At 38.0% G+C, this 22,064-nt stretch overlaps 1 protein-coding gene across 4 annotated transcripts in view; it reads left to right on the top strand.

Annotated features, from left to right (window-relative positions):
• The window catches only part of STAG1 (STAG1 cohesin complex component), a 496,597-nt gene that overhangs the window by 377,170 nt on the left and 97,363 nt on the right, over nt 1-22,064 (top strand). For all 4 annotated transcript variants that reach the window (XM_086354992.1, XM_086354939.1, XM_086355079.1 and 1 more), the window contains 2 exons: nt 15,563-15,661; nt 16,162-16,241. In XM_086354992.1, coding sequence (XP_086211118.1) covers nt 15,563-15,661; nt 16,162-16,241 — 179 coding nt within the window. The remainder of the gene's footprint in view (nt 1-15,562; nt 15,662-16,161; nt 16,242-22,064) is intronic.

The raw sequence follows: 22,064 nt of genomic DNA, 5'->3' as shown, positions 1-22,064 counted from the left end.
TGAACAGTCACTAGTAGTAAAATTGAATTAATAGTCAAAAAACTCCCAGCAAATTTAAGTCCAAGATCCAATGGCTACACAGAGACATTCTACCAAAAACAGAAAGAAAAGGTACTACTTATCCTTCTCAAACTATTCCCAAGAATTGAAAACCACTTTCAAATCCATTCCATGAGGCCACCATTACCCAATACCAAAACCAGACAATGATACTTCAAAAAGTGAAAGTGACTCAGTCATGTCCAACTCTTTGCGACCCCATGGATCTTACAGTCCATGGAATTCTCTAGACCGGAACACTGGAGTAGATAGCCTTTCCCTTCTCCAGGGGATCTTCCCAACCCAGGAATCGAACCCAGGTCCCCTCATTGTGGGCAGATTCTTTACCAGCTGAGCCACAAGGGAAGCCTAAGAATACTAGAGTGGGTAGCCTATCCCTTCTCCAGGGGATCTTCCTGACCCAGGAATCGAACCGGGGTCTCCTGCATTGCAGGCGGATTCTTTACCAACTGAGCTATCAAAAAAAGAAAACTAGAGACTAATATCTCTGATTAATAAATGTGCAGAAATTCTCAACAAAATATGAATGGAGCTAATTCAGCAATATAGGAAAAGGATCATACACCATGATCAACTAGAATTTATTATATGGATATAAGGATAATTTAATATCTGCAAATGAATCAGTGATACACCACATTGACAAAATGGCGAATATAACCACATCATTTCAGTAGACACAGAAAAAGCATGTGACAGAATTCAACAGCTCTCATCAAGGTTGATATCAAGAAAACATATGTCAAGTAATAAGGCCTATTTATGACAAACCTAAGAGGCCCTAGTGGTACAGAACTCGCCTACCAGTGCAAGAGACGTAAGAGACACGGGTTTGATCCCTGGATTGGGACGATCCAGTATTCTGGCAACCCACTCCAGTATTCTTGCCTGGAGAATCCCATGGACAAAGGAGCCTGGCATGCTGTAGTCCATACGGTCACAAAAAGTCAGACACAACTGAAGTGACTTAGCACACACACACACACATGACAAACCCACAACTGACATCATCCTCAGTGGTGGAAAGCTGCTAAAATCAGGAACAAGACTGGAATGCCCCACTCTTGCCAGTTCCATTTAACATGGTATTGAAAGTCCTTGCCACAAGAATCAGAAGAGAAAAGAAATAAATGGCATCTAAATTGGAAAGGAAAAAGTAAGACTATTTGCAGATAGCATGATATTGTATTTGGAAAACCTTAAAATGTCCACTAATGTAGTATTAGAACTAAGAAATGCATTTAGTAAAGTTGCAGGACACAAGATTAATGTACCAGAATCTGTTGCTTTCCTATATACTAGTAATGAACTATCAGAAAAAAAAGGCATGAAAGCAGTCCCATTTAAAACTGCATTAAATGGACAGAATAGAAAGTCCAGAGATAAACCCATGCACTTATAGGCACCCAGTCTATGACAGAAGGCAGGAATATAAACTGGAAGAAGGAAAGTCTTCAGTAAGTAGTACAGGAAAACTGGAGAACTACATGTAAACGAATGAAATTAGAACACTCTCTAACATCATACACAAAGATAAAATGTATTAAAGACCTAAATGTAAAGCTGGATACTATAAAACTCAGCAAGATATTTTTTAATCCACCTCCTTGAGAGTAATATAAATAAAAATAAACAAATGAATCCTAATTTTAAAAGCTTTTGCACAGCAAAGGAAACATAAACAAGACAACTCTCAGTATGGAAGAAAATATTTGTAAACAAAGCAACAGACAAAGGATAAATCTCCAAAACATACAAACAGCTCATAAAGCTCAAAGAAAAAAAAAAAGTCAAAATACGGCACACTATCTAAATAGACATTTCTCTGAAGAAGACATACAGATGGCTAAAAAATACATGAAAAGATGCTCAAAATTAGTAGTTATTAGAGAAATGCAAATCAAAACTACAGTGAGGTATCATTTCACACCAGTCAGAATGAAAGTGAAAGTCACTCAGTCGTGTCCGACTCTTTGGGACCCCATGGACAATACAGTCCATGGAATTCTCCAGGCCAGAATACTGGATTGGGTAGCCTTTCCCTTCTCTAGGGAATCTTCACAACCCAGGGATTGAATCCAGGTCTCCCGCACAGCAAGTGAATTTCTTGACCAGCTGAGCCACGGGAGACACCCAGGAATACTGGAGTGAGTAGCCTATCCTTTCTCCAACGTTTCTTCCCAACCCAGGAATCAAATTGGGGTCTCCTGCGTTGCAAGCAGATTCTTTACCAACTGAGCTCTCAGGGAAGCCCCAGTCAGAATAGCTATCATCAAAAAACCAACAAACAGTAAATGCGAGAGAAGGTATGAAATAAAGGGAGCCCTCATATACTGTTGGTGGGAATATAAACTGGTACATGCACTGTGGAAAGCAGTCTGCATATCTATATATAGAGATATCTCTATATATCTCTATATATAGAGATACCATATAATCCCACAGTCTGACTCCTGGGCATATATCCAGAAAAAAACAATTTGAAAAGATACGTGCACCCCAGTGTTCATTGCAGCAGTGTTTACAGTAGGCAGGACATGGGAGCAGGCTACGTGTTCATCAACAGAGGAATGGATAAAGAAGATGTAGTACATGTATACAATGCAATATTACTAAGCCATAAAAAAGAATGGAAAAACGCCATTTGCAGCAACATGGATGGACCTAGAGATTGTCATACAGGGTGAAGTAAATCAGAGAAAGACAAATATCCTGTGGTACTGTTTATATATGGAATCTAAAAGGGGGGGTACACCTGTGTTAATTGCAGCACATTTACATTAGCTAGGACATGGAAGCAACCTAGATGTCCATCAACAGATGAATGGATAAGGAAGTAATCCATATACGCAATGCAATATTGTTCAGCTCTGAAAAGGGAACATGAGTCAGTGCTAATGAAGTGGATGAGCCTGTAGCCAATTATACAGAGTGAAATAAGTCAGAAAGACCAATACTGTATATTAATACATATATATGGAATCTATAAAAATGGTAATGTTGATCCTATTTGCAGGGCAGTGAAGGATATGCAGACATAAAGGACAGACTTTAGACAATGGGGGAAGGAGAGGATGGGATGATTTGAAAAAGTAGCATTGAAACATATCTATTACCATATGTAAAATAGATAGCCAGTGGGAATTTACTGTATAATGCAGGGAACCCAAAGTCAGGACTCTGACAGCCTTTAGGGGTGGAGTGGAGAGGGACCTAGGAGAGAGGTTCAAGAGGGAGGAGACACATGTATACATATAACTGATCCATGTTGATGTATGGCAGAAACCATCACAATATTGTAAAGTAATTATCCTTCAATTAATAAATTTTTAAAACAATTTTTGAAGAGTACAAATGAACTTATCTACAAAACAGAAATAATTGCAGGCATAGAAACCAAACATGATTACAAGGGGGTAAGGGAGAAGAGTAGATTGGAGCATTGTGATTGATGTATATACACTACTGTATATAAAACAGATAGCTAATAATGATCTATACAGGAATTCTACTCGATGCTTTGTAATGGCCTTTAATGGGGAAAAATCTGAAAAAGAGTGGGTGTATGTATATCTATAACTGATTCACTTTGTTCTACATCTGAAACTAACAAAACACTGTAAATCAATTATACTTTGTAATTACATCAAAAAAAATAAGATACCTAGGAATAAATTTAAGCAAGGAGATGAAAGACCTGTTGCTGTTGTTCATTTGCCCAGTCGTGTCCAACTCTTTGCGACCCCATGGACTGCAGCACGCCAGGCCCCTGTCTCGAACCACCTCCTAAGGTTTGCCCAAGTTCATATCCATTAGCATAGTGATGCCATCCAGCCATCTCATCCTCTGATGCCTTCTTCTCCTTCTCCTGTCAATCTTTCTCAGCATCAGTGACTTTTCTAGGGAGTCAGCTGTTCACATCAGATGACCATAATACCGGAGTTTCAACTTGAGCCTCAGTCCTTCCAACAACTAGTCAGGGTTGATTTCCCTTCAGATTGACTGGTTCATTTTTGTTGCTGTCCAGGGGACTCACAGGAGTCTTCTCCATGGTTCAAAGGCAGCAATTCTTCGGCTCTCCTTCTTCTTTACAGTCCAGCTCTCACAACCATATGTGACCACTGGGAAGAGCATAGCCTTGACTATGAACGTTTGTCAGAGTAATGTCTCTGCTTTTCAATGCACTGTCTAGGTTGTCATAGTTTTCCTGCCAAGGAGCAAATGACTTCTGATTTCATGACTGCAGTCACCGTCTGCAGTGATTTTAAAGCCCAAGAAGAGAAAATCTGTCACTGCTTCTACCTTTTCCTTATTTGCTATGAAGTAATGGGGCCAAATGCCATGATCTTCATTTAATATTTAGTTTTAAGCCTGGTGTTTCTTCACTCTCCTCACTTTCTGCCATTGGAGTGGTATCATCTGCATATCTGAGGTTGTTGATATTTCTCCCACTTATCTTGATTCCAGCTTGTAACTCATCCAGCCTGGCATTTCTCATGATATTCTCAATGTATACATTAAACAAACAGGGTGACAGCAGACAGCCCTGTCATACTTCTTTCTCAGTCTTGAACCAGTCGGTTGTTCCATACAGCCTGCTACATGTTGCTGCTTCACTGCATACAGGTTTCTCTGGAGACACGTAAGATGGTCTGGTATTCCCATTTCTTCAGGAGGTTTCCACAGTTTATTATGATCCTCACAGTCAATGGCTCTAGCATAGTTGATGAAACAGAGGTAGATGTTTTTCTGGAATTCTCTAGCTTTCCCTGTGATCCAGCAAATGTTGGCAATTTGATTTCTGGTTCCTCTTCCTTTTCTAAACCCAGCTTGGACACCTGGAAGTTCTTGGTTCTCATAATGCTGAAGCCTAGCATGTAAGATATTAAGCATGACCTTACTAGCCTGGGAGATGACTGCAATTGTCCAGTGGTCAGTACATTCTTTAGTCACTACCCTTCTTGGGAAATGGGATGAGAATTGACTTTTTCCAGTCCTGCAGCCACTGCTGAGTCTTTCATATTTGCTGACATATTGAAAGCAACACCTTGATGGCATCATCCTTTAAGGTTTTGAATAGTTTCACTGGAATTCCGTTGTATCCACTAGCTTTATTAACAGCAGTGCTTCATAAGGCCCACTTGACCTCAGTCTTCAGAATGTCATGCTGTACGTGGCTGACCACACCATCACAGTAATCAGGTTTATTTGGATCTTTTTTGTACAGTTCTTCAATGTATTCTTTCCATATCTTCTTGATTTCTTCATCATCTACTAGGTATCTACCATTTATGACTTTTATTGTGCCCATCTGTGGGCAAAATGTTCTCTTGATAGCCACAATTTTCCTGAAGAGATGTCTAGTCTTTCTCCTTCTGTTGTTTTATACGCTATTCATTGAAGAAAGCCTTCTTGTCTCTACTTGCTGTTCTGTGGAAATGTGCATTTAGTTGGATGTTCCTTTCCCTTTTTCCCTTGCTTTTCACATCTCTTCTTTTCTTTAGCTATTTGTAAGGCCTCCTCAGATAACCACTTTGCCTTCTTGCCTTTCTTTTTCTTTGGGATGGTTTTGTTCACTGCCTCCTGTACAATATTGCAGACCTCCATCCATAGTTTTTCAGGTACACTGTTTACAGTTTCGAATCCCTTGAATCTATTTGTTACCTCCACTGCATAGTCATAAGGGACTTGATTGAAGTCATGGGCTTCCCTCATAGCTCAGTTGGTAAAGAATCTGCCTGCGATACAGAACACCCCGGTTCAATTCATGGGTTGGGAAGATCCCCTGGAGAAGGCATGGACTACCCACTCCAGTATTCTTGGGGTTCCCTTGTGGCTCAGCTGGTAAAGAATCTGCCTGCAATGTGGGATACCTGGGTTTGATTCCTGGGTTGGGAAGATCCCCTGAAGAAGGGAAAGGCTACCCACTCCAGTATTCTGGCCTGTAGAATTCCATGGACTAAGTCCATGGGGTCGCAAAGAGTCAGACACAACTGAGCGACTTTCACTTTCTCTTTGATTTAAGTCGTACCTGGCCGGCCTAGTGGTTTCCCCCACTTTCTTTAGTTTAAGCCTAAATTTTGCTATGAGAAGTTGATCTAAGCCACAGTCAGCTCCAGGTCTTGTTTTCGCTGACTGTATACAGCTTCTCCATCTTCAGGTGCAAAAAATGTAACCAGTTTGATTTCAGTATTGGCCATTTGGTTATGTCCATGTGTAAAGTCGTCTCTTGTGTTGTTGAAAAAGGGTATTTGCTATGACCAGTGCATTCTCTTGGCAGAATTCTGTTAGCCTTTGCCCTGCTTCATTTTGTTCTCCAAGGCCAAACTTGCCTGTTACTCCAGCTAAGACCTGTACTCTGAAAATTATAAAATATTGTTGAAGATCATAAATGATAGAAAAAATGGAAAGATACTCCTTGTTCTCAGACTGAAAGAGAACTGTTAAGATGGTTAAACTACTGAAAAGAATCTACAGATTGCAGTCTGTATCAAAATACTTATGTCATTTATCACATAAGTAGAACAAATCATCCTAAAATGTATATGGAATTACAAAATACCCTGAATAATCAAAGCAGCCTTTACAAAAAAGAACAAAGCTGGAGATACCATGCTCCCTGTCTTCAGACTACACTACAGTACTACAATAATCAAAGTATGGTACTGGCACTAAAACACACACACAGATAAATAGAACAGAATAGAGAGCCCAAAAATAAAGTCAATTAATCTACAACAAAGTAGGCAAGACTATACAATGGAGAAGATACAGTCTCTAAAATAAGTGGTGTGGGGACAGCTATACATAAATGAAATTAGAGCACTTTTCCACACCATAGACAAAAATAAATTCAAAATAGATTAAAGACCTAAATGTAATCCAAAAGTACAAACTTCTAGAAGAAAACAGGCAGGATACTCTTTGACATAAATTATAACAATATTTTTTTGGCTCAATCTAAGACCAAAGAAACAAATGTAAAAATAATCAAATAGAACCTAACTAATTCAAAAGTTTTGCAAAGCTTTTACCAAAGGAAACCATCTACAAAATGAAAAGACAACCTACTGAAAGGGGAAACCATCAACAAAATGAAGAGACAACCTACTGAATGGGAGGAAATATTTGCAAATGATATGATGGATTAGGGGTTAAAAACAGCTCATACAACTCAATATCAAAAAACCGAGCAACCTGATTTTTAAATGGACAGAAGATCTGAATAGTCATTTTTCCAAAGACAGACAGATGGCAAACAAGCACATAAAAAGATGCTCAACATTGCTAATCACCGTAGGAATGCAAATCAAAACCACAATGACATATCACCTCATACCTGTCAAAATAGCTGTCATCAGTAACAAACGTTGTCAAGGATGTTGAGAAAATGAAACCTGTCTACAGTGTTCGTGGGAATGGATTGGAGATGCCCCCTGTGAAAACCAGCATGACAGTTTCTAAAAAAACTGAAAATATATGTGATATAGCAGTTCTACTCCTAGGTTTATGTCCAAAGAAAACGAAAACACTAATTTGAAAAGATATGTACACTCCTGTGTTCATAATGGCATCATCTACAATCACCAAGATATGGAAGAAACCTGTGTTCATCAACAGATGAATGGATAAAGAAGAGGTGTTATATATACATATATACACACATACAATGGAATATTACTCAGCCGTATAATAATACGAAATTTTGCCATTTGCAACAACATGGATGTATCTGGAGAGTACTATACTTAGTGAAAAGTCAGAGAAAGACAAATACTGCATGTTAATACATACCTAAAAATGAATGAATATTATAAAACAAGCCAACTTACAGATATAGAGAACAAACTAGTGTTTACCTGTGGGGAGAGGGAAGTGAAGAGGGCCAGGAAGGAGTAGGAAATTAAGAGGCACAAACTACAAGGCTATACTGTACAAAGCAGGAAATATAGCCAATATTTTATAACTTTAAATGGAGGATAAATCTATAAAATATTGACTCAGTATGTTGTATACCTGTAACTAATATAATATTGTATAATCCACTATCCTTCAATAAATATAAAGAGAAGATCTTTTGCTGTGAATATCTACATAAGTGACATATGTTGTTTTCTTCCCAGGGAGCAAGCTGCTGCCATAGTTCTTTTTCCCATATGGGGGATCCAGTCTTTTAGTTGCCATTTGCCTGACCAGATGGCTGGATCATTGGCAACAACCTGCTTGTTGGTGAAAAATGTTACAAGGAATGGTAGTAGGGGTGACCTGCACTGCTATTATCATAGTGCAGAGCTTGGCCTATTGAAATGCTGACACACCTGATAGTCAAAAGATAGCCGTCCACTGGTCCAGATGATGGCTACAACCTAGCAGGACTTATCTGCCTTTGTTTCATAGAGCTGTCAGTAAACCATGCCATAATGTCATTTTTGAACCCTGAGCCTTAGAAATTGCACTTGCTGTGCCTAGGGCCTGGACTTTATCTGGATTTATAGTCAAATTGGCACTAATCATTCAGTGTCAGTGGCCCAGTACAGCACTGTAGCCTCCATGTCATTAGCAGCACTGTAGCCATCTCATTAATTAAAGGATGACTAAAATTTCTGTGGGCACTTGGGCTTATTGAGAATCAAGCCCTGCCCTCTGGTAGCATATTGCAGAATGATTTAGGTATCCCTGCAGGAGTGCAGTAGAAATACACTGGAGGCTGTTCAGTGTGAACAAAAATTGGTCATGACCTCATTCTGCAAAGGGATCAAGTAAAAAGCCTTAGCCAGCTCAGTCACAGCTTGGTTGTTTCACATATGGGTTGCACTGTCTCAGCGATGGTGATAATATCAGAAGCTGCTGGGGCAAAAGCTCAAACTGCAACTTTTATCCTTTGGTAATCTGTCAACGTCTAGTCTCTGGAGGCCTTCCTTATGGGCCAGATTGGACTGCTTGTATTATCTTGAATTAGCAGAATGATGTCCTTTTCCCCACCATAGATTTAGTGTTTTTGTTGAACAGTGTACCGTGATTTGGACAGCTCTGGAGTTGGTTAGGAGCGCACCTGTCCCATTGTTCTTGAATTTGTCCTTGTCGTACATACCCTATGAGGCAGTGGTGGTGGTCAGTACTATATACAGCCAAAATGTTAATGCCTATTATATACTCAGTGATAGGAACCACTCAGTGATAAGATTATCAGCACCTGAAATGGTCTAAAGGGCCTCATCCCCAAAAATATGTGGATGGCCTTCTATGAGTAACTTCATTCTTCACAGAGCTACTATGTACATCAGGATGTATAGTGTCACCCTGCTTATTTAACTTATATGTAGAGTACATCATGTGAAATGCTGGACTGGTTGAAGCACAAGCTGGATCAAGTTGCCGGGAGAAATATCAATTACCTCAGATACACAGATGACACCACACTAATGGCAGGAAGTGAATAACTAAAGAGCCTCTTGATAAAAGTGAAAAAGAAGAGTGAAAAAGCTGGCTTAAAACCTAGCATTCAAAAAAAAAAAAAAAACCTAGCATTCAGAAACCAAGATTATGCCATCCAGTCCCATCAACTTCATGGCAAATAGATGGGAAACAATGAAAACAGTGAGAGACTTTATTTTGAGGGGCTCCAAAATCACTGCAGATGGTGACTGCCACCATGAAATTAAAAGACACTTGCTCTTTGGAAGAAAAGCTATGAGCAACCTAGACAGCATATTAAAAAGCAGAGACATTACTTTGCCAACAAAGGTCCGTCTAGTCAAAGCTATGGTTTTTCCAGTAGTCATGTACGGATGTGAGAGTTGGACTATAAAGAAAGCTGAGCACTTTTGAACTATGGCATTGGAGAAGACTCTTGAGAGTCCCTTGGACTGCAAGGAAATCCAGCCAGTCCATCCTAAAAGAAATCGGTCCTGAATATTCATTGGAAGGACTGATGCTGAAGCGCCAACATTTGGCTACCTGGTGCGAAGAACTGACACATTGGAAAAGACCCTGATGCTGGGAAAGATTGAAGGCAGGAGGAGAAGGGGACAACAGATCAGATGGTTGGATGGCATTACTGACTCAATGGACATGAGTTTGAGCAAGCTTTGGGACTTAGTTATGGAGAGGGAAGCCTGGCATGCTGCAGTCCATGGGGTTGCAAAGAGTTGGACATGACTGTGTGACTGAACTGAACCGAATATGAACTCTTTCGCAGTATTCCCATTGGGGTGTTCATATTATTGTATGCATTTTAATAACAATCAGAGTATAATGGAGTCCCAAAAGAGAAAAATTACCAAAATTTCAAGTGGCTTTTTCATTTAAGTTATTGTTAAAGTTATTTAGTTAAGTTCCTGTAATGAAAGCAGGCCATGTTATAGGTAAAGAACAGAGATTTGGTATGAGAGGTACTTGATTGGGAAGCATCACCAAACAAGGTGTAGATAAAACTTGATTAATGTCTTTGTTCTGTGTATAATTTTCTGTGTGAACTTGATTGGGTGAAAGTAATTTCATCTATTTTGGCCTTATTTTGAAATTTAGAGGTAAAGAAACTTCTTACATGCTATCTTAAATCTGGAGTTATAATTTTACTTTGGGTCAGCTGTCTTTAATCTTTTGCTTATCTGTTGATCTCTTGTGATCATGGATACATATTATGTGATACTTTTGTTGGGTTTTCATATATCATGCCTCCAGGAAAACCATATCTTATGAGCCATATCCATATCCCATGGGCTGCTCTTCAACATTGCTCTGCCCACTACAGTTATCATGTCCACCTTGCATCTACTAATTCAGTGATGCTACCTTGTTTCTGCTATTCTGTAATCTCTTCATCATTTTTGTTATTGGAATGGAAACTGAATTCTCTTTGAGTCTCTTCTGTTGCCAGCTCTAGCCTCCAGAACACAGCCATTTTGTAGTTTCTCAGTAATGCCTGGGCCCCCAGTCTTTTCTTTATTGCCTTGATAAACAGTATTGTCCAGGCCCTCCTGAGGAACATACCAAACCAGTAGGTCTTCTGAGTTTATACAGTAGATCCTTTATATTGCTTACTTCACTGTGTTTTAATTGCCTTTCTTCACAGTCTGCCACAATGATTCTTGGATCTCTTATTTCTTTAATATGCACCACTGCTTTTTCCGGAGGTCATCCAGCAATGTTAGTCTATTTGCATGGGCCTTAAATCCTGAGGCAAGAAAGAATGCCCCATATCCAAAAACTCTCTCTTATCTTGTTTGATATTCCCATTCCCTAGTCCAGTACCCTTAGCAACCACTCTCAGTTCTTGTTCAAATTGACCCATTCCTGTAGCACTTACAGCAATATAATCTTCCTCTTCCTTTAGCAGACCTGCTACTTCCCCACTTGGGCCATACTGAAATTTGACCTTAGCTTGTGGCCATAAGGGAAGGTTGGTATAGATCATGAGGAAAGCTACTAGCATTGTCCTTAAGGTAGTTGCTTCACTTGAGGTTTCCATATATTCAAGGGGATAGTTAGGTGGAAGAAGCATGCTCTCTTCTAACAGGGGAACTTGAGACTTATTTGCAGGCCCACATGTTTATGGAAAACTTCAAGTTCATTGTTCTATCTACATCTGCCAGCTAGCCTTTGAACTCCCACTTCTTTCCTATATGGCTGTGATTTTGGCATAGACTTGCCTGAGATGCAATGTCTCATAAATTCTGCCACCCCTAAAATTGAGTTCTCAGTCTAGTCTTCAGTATAATGAACTCTTGATCTGCAGGAGATGAAAGTCTCTTAAATGTTGCCATTTGTTAATTTAAACTGGTGATTAATTAGCCTGTCATTTTCTCTCTTCAGCACTCTCAGTGACAGCCACCCAATTCCGTAGTCCTTATAGTTACTGTTTATAACGTAATCCCTCAAATGCTTGTCATGTTGTACAAGCTAAGTGCATATCTCCTTTCATGTACAAGTGAATTAGCAAATGGCTACTCTTCTATGTCAGAGACTGTCATTGACTTCACTTACAAACAGTAATTGGGTACATCCTCATGGTAGCTCTTCATTCAAGTGATCCATCTTCAGAATCCCATCAGTGAGGTCTGTTTGTTAGGACCACTCTTGCTACCAGCTGTTTGGGTCACATTCCCTAGAATCTCGCCTCAGTCAGAGATTTTTGTGCTAGAAATAGATTGAAGTTTATATTCTCAGGAGAAACCTGTAAGTAAATGAGGAATATAGGATAAAGTAGGAGACACTGACAGAAATGTGGTTTCAGGAGTTTTGTCTGAGCATCACCTCAGAAGGAACTTTGATGAATAAATTGCACCTCAGAGATTATCCTGTCCTGAGACGACGAGATTGGGCTCTTTTACCCTCCTATTTCATTCCCCCATGGCTATGAGCTTCATCCTGAAGGAGGCAAAGGCAAAGTAGAGCATAGGAATCTCTGTACTAGGTGGTTCTTCCAGCCATGGTCAATTCTCCACAGAGAGATGCAGATAAGCTCCATTAGCTGTCAGTAGAGAAGGAAGTGGGAAGATTAGCCGTGTATATTAGGATTTGGACTTCTGGGCAGGTCATCAACAGCAACTACCACAGATACCTTCTCTGTGCTAGAGACTTTACCAACAAGCATGTCTCACAGGAGGGGGCTTGAGCTACCTTGAATCAGCATTCAATGCACATCCATTCATTTATATCAGTTCAGAATTGGTATCTTGAAATTGGCTGTGGAGGGAGTAATCACATCACAGAAATCTGTAAATGGAACAGTTCAGGGCTCCATTCCCAGAGCTTGTTGTTAAAACTTTTACCAACATACCTCTGCACTCAAATTTTAAAAGTCAGAATCGTATTTTATAAGTAAGAAAACTAGTATCAGAATGATTAGTGTACTTCAATTCAGTCTCTCACTCGCATCCAATCCTTTGCAACCCCATGGGCTGCAGCACCCCAGGCCTCCCTGTCCATCATCACCAACTCTCAGAGCCTGTTCAAACTCACGTCCATCGAGCTGATGATGCCATCCCACCGTCTAATCCTCTGTCGTCCCCTTCTCCTGCCTTCAGTCTTTCCCAGCATCAGGATCTTTTCCAGTGAGTCAGTTCTTCACATCAGGTGGCCCAAATATTGGAGCTTCAGCCTCAGCTTCAGTCCTTCCAGTGAGTGTTCAGGACTGATTTCCTTCAGGATTGACTGGTCTGATCTATTGCAGTCCAAGTGACTCTATTAAGAGTCTGCTTCAACACCACAGTTCAAAAGCATCAGTTCTTTGGTGCTCCGTTTTCTTTATGGTCCAGCTCTCACATCCATACATGACTACTGGAAAAACAATAGCTTTGAGTAGATGAACCTTTGTCGACAAAGTAATGTCTCTGCTTTTTAATATGCTGTCTAGATTAGTCACGGCTTTTCTTCCAAGGAGAAGGTGTCTTTTAATTTGATGGATGCAGTCAACATCTGCAGTAATTTTGGAGCCCAAGAAAATGAAGTCTGTCACTGTTTCCATTGTTTCCCCGTCTATTTGCCATGAAGTGATGGGACCAGATGCCAACATCTTAGTTTTTTGAATGTTGAGTTTTAAGTCAACTTTTTCACTCTCCTCTTTCACTTTCATCAAAAGACTCTTTAGTTCTTCTTCACTTTCTGCCATAAATGTGGTGTCATCTGCATATCTGTGGTTATTGATATTTCTCTCAGCAGTCTTGATTCCAGCTTGTGCTTCATCCAGCCCAGCATTTCTCATGATATACTCTGCATATAAGTTACATAAGCAAGGTGACAGTATACAGCCTTAATGTGCTCTTTTCCCAATTTGGAACCGGTCTGTTGTTCCATGCCCATTCTAACTGTTGCTTCTTGACCTGCATATAGATTTCTGAACAGGCAGGTAAGGTTGTCTGGTATTCCCATCTCTAAGAATTTTCTAGTTTGTTGTGATTCACACAGTCAAAGGCTTTAGCGTAGTCAATGAAGCAGAAGTAGATGTTTTTCTGGAATTCTCTTGCTTTTTCTATGATGCAACAAGTGTTGGCAATTTGATCTCTGGTTCCTCTGCCTTTTCTAAATCCAGCTTGAACATTTGGAAGTTCTTGTTTCACGTACTGTTGAAGCCTGGCTTGGAGAATTTTGAGCATTACTTTGCTGGCGTGTGAGATGAGTGCAATTGTGTGGTAGTTTGAGCATTCTTTGGCATTGCCTTTCTTTGGGACTGGAATGAAAACTGACCTTTTCCAGTCCTGTGTCTGCTGCTGAGTTTCCAAATTTGCTGGCATATTGAGTGCAACACTTTAACAGCATCATCTTTCAGGATTTGAAATAGCTTACCTGAAATTTTGTCACCTCCACTAGCTTTGTTCATAGTGTTGCTTCATAAGGCCCACTTGACTTCACACTCCAGGACGTCTGACTCTTAGTTTAATGATCACACCATCATGGTTATCTGAGTCATAAAGATCTTTTTTGTATAGTTCTTCTGTGTATTCTGCCACATCTTAATATCTTCTGCTTCCTGTTAGGTCCATACCGTTTCTGTCCTTTACCGTTCCATCTTTGCATGAAATGTTCCTTGGTATTTCTTATTTTCTTGGAGACATCTCTGGTCTTTCCCATTCTATTGTTTTCCTCTATTTCTTTGCACTGATCACTGAGGAAGACTTTCTTATCTCCCCTTGCTGTTCTTTGGAATTCTGCCTTCAGACAGATATATCTTTCCATTTCTCCTTTACCTTTCCTTTTTCTTTTATCAGCTGTTTGTAAGCCCCCCTCAGACAATCATTTTGCCTTTTTGCATTTCTTTTTCTTGGGGATGGTTTTAGTGTACTTATCATCTCTCTAATAATATACGGATTGGAAATCTAGCTTTGTCTGATTCCAAAATTTGGACGCCCACTGTGGAACATATTGCTTTTTGAACATAGAAATTTTGTTTCCTTTTGAATCATTTGGATTGGCTAAGTTTCCATGTGATCCTGAATGCATTTTGATTACCAACATCTACTCCAAGTTAATGATTTTATTATATTGCCCTAGTAAAGAGCAACCCCAGGACACATGACTATCATTTTGCCTTTGTTTTAAACATTCTTCCCTTTATCATGTTTTCCTAACTGCTCTTTCTGGAATATAAAAGACTTTTAGTAAATATTTGCTAAATAAATGAGTGATAATACTTTGTTATGAAGTTAGATTTTTTTTGAAGTAAGGAGAAATTAGCATACCCTTCTTTAGTTAAAATCATAGGCTAAAAGTTATCTCACAGTGCCACAGGTATGATTGTAGGAAATATTTCATGTTGAATCAGAATTGATACACATTTGAAAAAGATATAGACTTACTCTCAACTAACTAAGGGGTTTTAGTGCATTTTTAGTTAAATGTAAGTACAATATAGTTACTTGTTCTGTCTTATGTCAAATTACAGTATGAAATAAATTGAATGGTTAAGCTGAAAATCACTTTAGTTTTCATATAGACTTGAAAATCTAACTTTTGTAACATTGAATTGACTGTTTGTGTTTTGGTTTTATTTGTATTTCTGAAGCAAGGAGAAGTCAGACTGAAGTGTTTGAAAGCTCTACAAAGTCTGTATACCAATAGAGAATTATTCCCCAAGTTGGAGCTCTTCACTAACCGATTCAAGGTAAGAATGTTAACTTCTTTTCTTTTTCACTTTAAAAATGCTTGTTATAGCTAGCTTAGCAAATGGCATTACCATAGCAAGTGTAGCTCATATTCTTAATACATATTCTTTAAATAGCCCTGTATTAAATAGATGAATCTCTGCTTTAGAAAAGATATTACCAACATGAGGTCTTATTTATTACCTTCAGTGGAAAGCTCTCCTGCTTAAAATAAGATTTTTTTCCTGGACATCTTTTTATACTTAATGATTTTGCAAGGTAAGGTTTGTCTCTTTGTTAGAGAATGCTAGTTGATGAAAATTATAAACATTTACAACACCTCCTGTGTGTGCATAGAACCATGATGATAACATTTGAAAAGGAAAACTTTCCATCTAATCTAATCATCATTAGACTAATCTATCATTACTCTTCCATCATCTCCCCACAAAACATTACCTCACATCTGTCTCAGCTTCTTTTCTGTTCATGGTTGGTTTGACTTATGACTTTTCTTCAGGATCGCATTGTATCAATGACACTTGATAAGGAATATGATGTTGCTGTTGAAGCTATTCGATTGGTTACACTAATACTTCAGTAAGTATAATATTTTAATTTAATCTGTTAAAATATTAATGTTGTTTCCCAGCATTATTAGTGCCCTTCACATATATAATCCTAATGTGTATTCTTACCACTTTTGGTTTTGCTTTCTTATTTTAAGGTTAGGTTTGAAACAAAATGTTTTCTGTTTGTTTTTTATTTTGAATATTTTCTATTTCCTCTATGTACAAGTTCTTTTATGCAATCCAGAAAAAGTATCCATGAAGTAACATTGTTATTGTTTAATCTCTAAGTCATGTCCAACTCTTTCGGAACTCGTTGGACTGTAGCCCACCATGCTCCTCTGTCCATGGGATTTCCCAGGCAAGATTACTGGAGTGGGTTGCCATTTCCTTCTCCAAGGGATCTTCCCAACCCAGGGATTGAACCCACATTTCCTGCATTGGCAGGTGGGTTCTTCTATTTAAAGAGAGAGACAGAGAAATGAGAAAGAAAAGACTTAAAAGGGTTAGGTTTTTCAAATAGACTTCTTTAGAATGGTACAGAAGTAAAAGAAGGAAACAAGGTGATTAAATTATGTCATTAATATGCTATAGATTTTAAAATAGGAATAGTTTCATATATAGAACTAACTAAAAACCAGGAAGAATCTGTATGAGAGAATGCAAGACCTGACAAAGTCATTACAAATCCTCTACTCCCTATTTTATGATGCTATATCTGTCATACACCAGATATCATGTATGCCAGGGTCTATTGTTGTTTTGGTCTCATTTTGCCTCTTTCTGCTGTACTACCATATTCTTTATTATTGTGGCTTTATATTCTAGTAGATGTTGTGTGCTTATGGCCTCTTACTGATCAGTACCTTCTTTGCCTTTCTTTTTAAAATGCACTTAGCTACTTTTTTCTTTATGAATTTTTAAGGTGCTTTTGTCTAATTCCTCAGAAACTTTGGTTGGGAGTTTAAATATTAGAACTGCATTTAGGAACTTCCCTGGCAGTCCAGTGGTTAAGACTTTGCACTTTCACTACACGGACAAGGGTTTGATCCCTAGCTGGGAAACTAAGATCTTATAGTGGTGTGGCCAAAGAAAAAAAGAACTGCATTTAATTTTATGATAAATTTAGGAGAGAATGGAATTTTTTATAATTATATATATAATTTATATATGAAAATGATATATTCCTTTATTCAGATCTCATTAAGTCTTGTGTAAGGTTTAAATTTGTTTTGTAGCAGTAGTGTACATTGTTTACTGGGTTAATTCTTAAATACTTTATGGTTTTTTTGTTATGTGATAAATATTTAGTTTTAAAATATTTTCTACTGAATTATTGCTAAGACAGAGAACCTTAATTTTCATGTTTGTCTTTTATGTGCAGCATAGTAGAACTTTTATCCATGCTGATGGTTTGATTTTCTTGAATTTACTATGTAGATTATTTTATGATGTGAAGACAATTTTAGTTCTGTCTTCTCCTCTTCTCATTTTAAAACTTTTGTTTCATTTTCTTGTCTAATTCCATTAGCCCGGATATTGAGCACTTTAAGTATCCCTGATAGTGGATTTTTTTGTTCTTTTTCTAGGAAGGCATCTAAAGTTTTTTTGTTTCTGCAGTTACTGAGATAGGTTTTTGATATGAAAAATGTTCTTCTGTATTCTCAGTTTTCTGGGATTTTCTTTTTTACATAGATGAGTCTGAATGAAATTGATGTATTTGTCTAATGGTAAACCACATGTGCATTTCTAAACTAAATCCTGTTTGAACGTGACATATTTGTTTTCACTGTAATTTGCTTAAATGCAGTTTTATGTTTTATTTCGGATTTTCACAGTTGTGTTATATATAACTTTACATTTTTTTCTTTTCTTTATCCAACTTTGAAATCAGGGTTATATGTATACTCTTTGTAAATTATCATCAGTAATTTCTCACCCTTTTTCTGTTCTGAAATAACTTTTCTATGATGAAGATTTTCTTCTTAAAAGTTTGAGAGAATTCTCTTGTTAAAGCCATATCAGTTTTAAGTTTCTTTTGAGGAGAAGTCTTTGATCATCATTCCTACTTCTTTAACTGTTATCTGTCTAAGTTAATCTTTATTTCCTCTTATATTAATTTTGGCTTTTTATAAGCTTTTGAAAATATATCAGTTTTATCACAGTTTTCAACTTTATTGTTTATGATATGTTTATTCATAAAACTTTGCTATTTTTCTGTTATTTCTCTTTTTCATCATTTATTTTATTTGTATCCCCTTCTTTTTGATAAGTCATGCTAGAGGTTTGTCCATCCTACTGTTCTTTTCAATGAATTAGCTTCTTTAAGCTATTTGTTTATTGTTTCTGAATAATCATGTTTAAAGTAATGAATATACCTTTAAGTACTACTTTCAATTTCACTACTTTACTTGTCTCCCAAAAATTTGGACATGGAATATTTTCATAGGCAATTAATGATAAATATTTTGATTACTGTTATGATTTTCAGTTTAATCATGGATTATTCAGTAGTAATTTCTGTTCTCCCTAGATCAGATTGTTTAAAGCTGTTCTTTCTATTTTATTGTATTATTTAAGAATGTGTTCTGCATATTTTGGTTAATCTTCTGAATGTTCTAAATATATGTAAAAACAATACTTATCTGTGTTGCTTATATAGTTAATGTATTTATATTCATTACTTTGAATTTATTCAGTGTCATCCAAATTATCTATAACTTTACTTTTTTTCACCTGTTTTTTCAGAAGGATGTGTTAGAGTCTTCCAACTACTATCTTATCTTTTCTTACACACTGTATAGATCAGTACCTCTCTATTCATAATTTGTACATCTTCTGATAGTATTCACTTTATTGTTATATCTCTTTCTTTGTCATTTATGAAGATTATGACTACTATGACAAGTAGATTATAATCTAAGTTTGAATTTTACAAGTTTATCAATGTCTTTCCCTTGAACAAAAAATAACCTCATTCCACCCACTCATCTTTTTTCATTTAAATTGTCTAGAGTTTAAAATCTGTTGTTAAGGATTACTTTTTTACCCTTTTTTTTTTTTCTTTTTGCCTTTTTTTTTTAATTTAGTTTTAATACTTGCTCATTCAGGCAAGTGTTAACTGCTTTGATATTTTCAGTACTTCTTCCCTTACCTTCAGGGAAGAGTAATGCTCTCTGTTGTTGCTGTTTAGTCGCCCAGTCATGTCCCATTCTTTGTGACCCCATGGAGTGCAGCACGCCAGGCCTGCCTGTCCCTCACCATTTCCCGAAGTTTGCCAAGTTCATGTCCTTTGGATCTGTGATGCCATCCAGCCATTTCATCCTCTGACGCCTTCTTCTCCTCCTGCTCTCAGTGTTTCCCTGCGTAAGGGACTTTTCCAAGGAGTCGGCTGTTCGCATCAGATGACTGAAATACTGGAGCTTCAACTTCAGCTTCTCTGATAGCTCAGTTGTTAAAGAATCTGCTTGCAATGCAGGAGACCCCAGTTTGATTCCTGGGTTGGCAAGATCCTCAGGAGAAGGGATAGGCTACTCACTTCAGTATTTTGGGGCTTCCCTTGTGGCTCAGCTGGGAAAGAATCTGCCTGCAATGTGGAGACCTGTGTTCTATCCCTGGGTTGGGGAGATTCCCTGGAGAAGGAAAAGGCTACCCACTCCAGTATTCTGGCCTGGAGAATTCCATGGACTGTATCATCCACGGGGTCCCAAAGAGTCAGACACGACTGAGCGACTTTCACTATGCTCAGCTTCAGTGTCAGTCTTTCCAACAAGTATTCAGGGTTGATTTCCCTTAAGATTGACTGGTTTGATCTCCTTATTGTCCAAGGGACTTTCAGGAGTCTTCTCCAGCACCACAGTTCGAAGGCATCAAGTCTTTGGTGCTCTGCCTTATTTACAGCAGTCTCTCATAGGCTCCTCCAATATATTTTCTAGCTAGTTTACTTCCTTAAAGAGTGTTTTTCAAACTATCTGATACCTTGTTTGGCTAAAAAAAAAAATCATACTTTCCTCTTGAATTTAGAAAGTAGTTTGGCTAGTTTCAAAAGTCTATTTTTAAGATTCTTTTCTGTGTTTTCATTGGAAGAAATAAGGTCAGAACATATATAAAAAGTACAGTTATGGCCCTCCAACTGTGTCAGATGATCTAATTCATTAGATAACTTTGGTCCTTTTCTGGATTCCTCAGAGAGCTCTCCCTGTTGCAGGAGAGGGAGGTGTCATCCTGAGACCCACAGAAGTCCTTAGGATGGACCTCCTAGTGAGGGTCATTGGCAACCCACAGGAAAAATTTAGGAGGGAACCATAGTAAAGGGAAAGCAAGTTTATTTAGTGATACGCATTCCATAGACAGAATGCAGTCTGTCTCAGAAGGCAAGAGCCACCCCAGGGCACAGGGTCCTCTGGGAAAGTGAAATAGGCCCAGAGGCATGGGAACGTACTTTTTTTTGGGTTAAGTGATTTCATAGGCTAATGAGTAGGAGAAATATTCTTGCTATTCTGGGGAAGGGTGGGTATTTCCCCAAAATTGGGCCACTGCCCACTCTTTTTGGCCTTTTATGGTTCTTTTCAGAACTGACATGGTGTGAAAGGAGTGCTTTTTAGTATTTCAGTGAAGGTATTATGAGCGAAAGGTCAGTAACTGTACTATTCTCAAAGCCACCTTGGTTTCAGCTGGCTCCAGCCTGTCCAGCATGCCAGCAGGTGCTCCCCATCGTCATTATTTCACGTTTGTGTCCTGCCCTTTTCCCTCCTGTCTTATTCCCTCTTTGGGTGTTTATGACAGTGGTTCCCCACAGTGGATGATGCTTCCTCTGGCTATTTACTTTGTAATTCAGCACCTGGCTTTCGGTTTCCTCTCTTTGAATCGCTTGCCCTGTATATGGCCTTGTTGGGCAGGATGTCTTTTAAAACTATCCAGGCTGGCTGTTTTTAATTATTTCATGTCTGGCCTAAAGGAAACTTGGAGGAACTATGAATTTCTACTCATTATATTGCTCTGTCTCCTGATTTCTACTTTTATGGTGAGGTTCACAAACTAACTCTCCAGTCTCTTACAGCACTGCATGAAATAATCTGGCCTTATTTTTCTTGGCTTGTGAGATGTCTACCAAAACTTCCTCAAAATAACAAGTTAAAGTCACCTTAACATCCTGTTGTACTATCTTTAAATTCTTTTTTTCTCCATCTGTTTATTCTTCTTTTGGTGTAGATTATTTCCTTTCCCTTATGAGCTTGGATTACTGAGAAATCTTAATTTTTTTTTTTCCTAGGAGTTTAACTTCATCCTGAGGGTATTAGTTCATTGAGCTGATTTATATACATATAATTAAGTGATTAAAACTTAGGCCTTGTTGAGAGGGGAAAAGTGTGAACTTTAAAATTAAACTGCTTCTAATCTGTCTCCCTTCCTTGAAATCCAGCTCTTTTTCATTCAAAACTAAAGTTTCTTCCTTATATTATGATGCAACCACATTATTTTGCTGCAAAGATCATTCTAATTTATATTCATTTGACTAGTCTCCTTCTAGTCTCTGAGGCATCTCCAGAATTGAGTTCTGTGGAATGAGTTTATACTGCTACATCTCGTGAAGAACCTGTACAGCCTAAACATTCTGTACCCCATCTAGTCATTAATCTTTAATCCTTTCAAATGTTTTTAACCATATTAATAGTCAGGAAATAGATATTCCCTCTTTGGGAAAAAAATACTTAAATATACATTCCAGCAAACCAATAAAAGGTTGAAACTTTACGACTACATGAAAAGAAAGATGGCAAATTTACATTAGTAAAGGAATGATTATGACTGGTAAATCCATTTTATATAGAAAGAAGACTAGTATTGTAAATAT

This window comes from Bos grunniens, chromosome 1 (assembly GCF_055505025.1).
Source record: "Bos grunniens cultivar Pamir isolate PY7600 chromosome 1, Bosgru_T2T1.0, whole genome shotgun sequence".
NCBI classification, from domain to species: Eukaryota; Metazoa; Chordata; class Mammalia; order Artiodactyla; family Bovidae; genus Bos; species Bos grunniens.
This window is presented reverse-complemented; position numbering and strand designations above follow the sequence as displayed.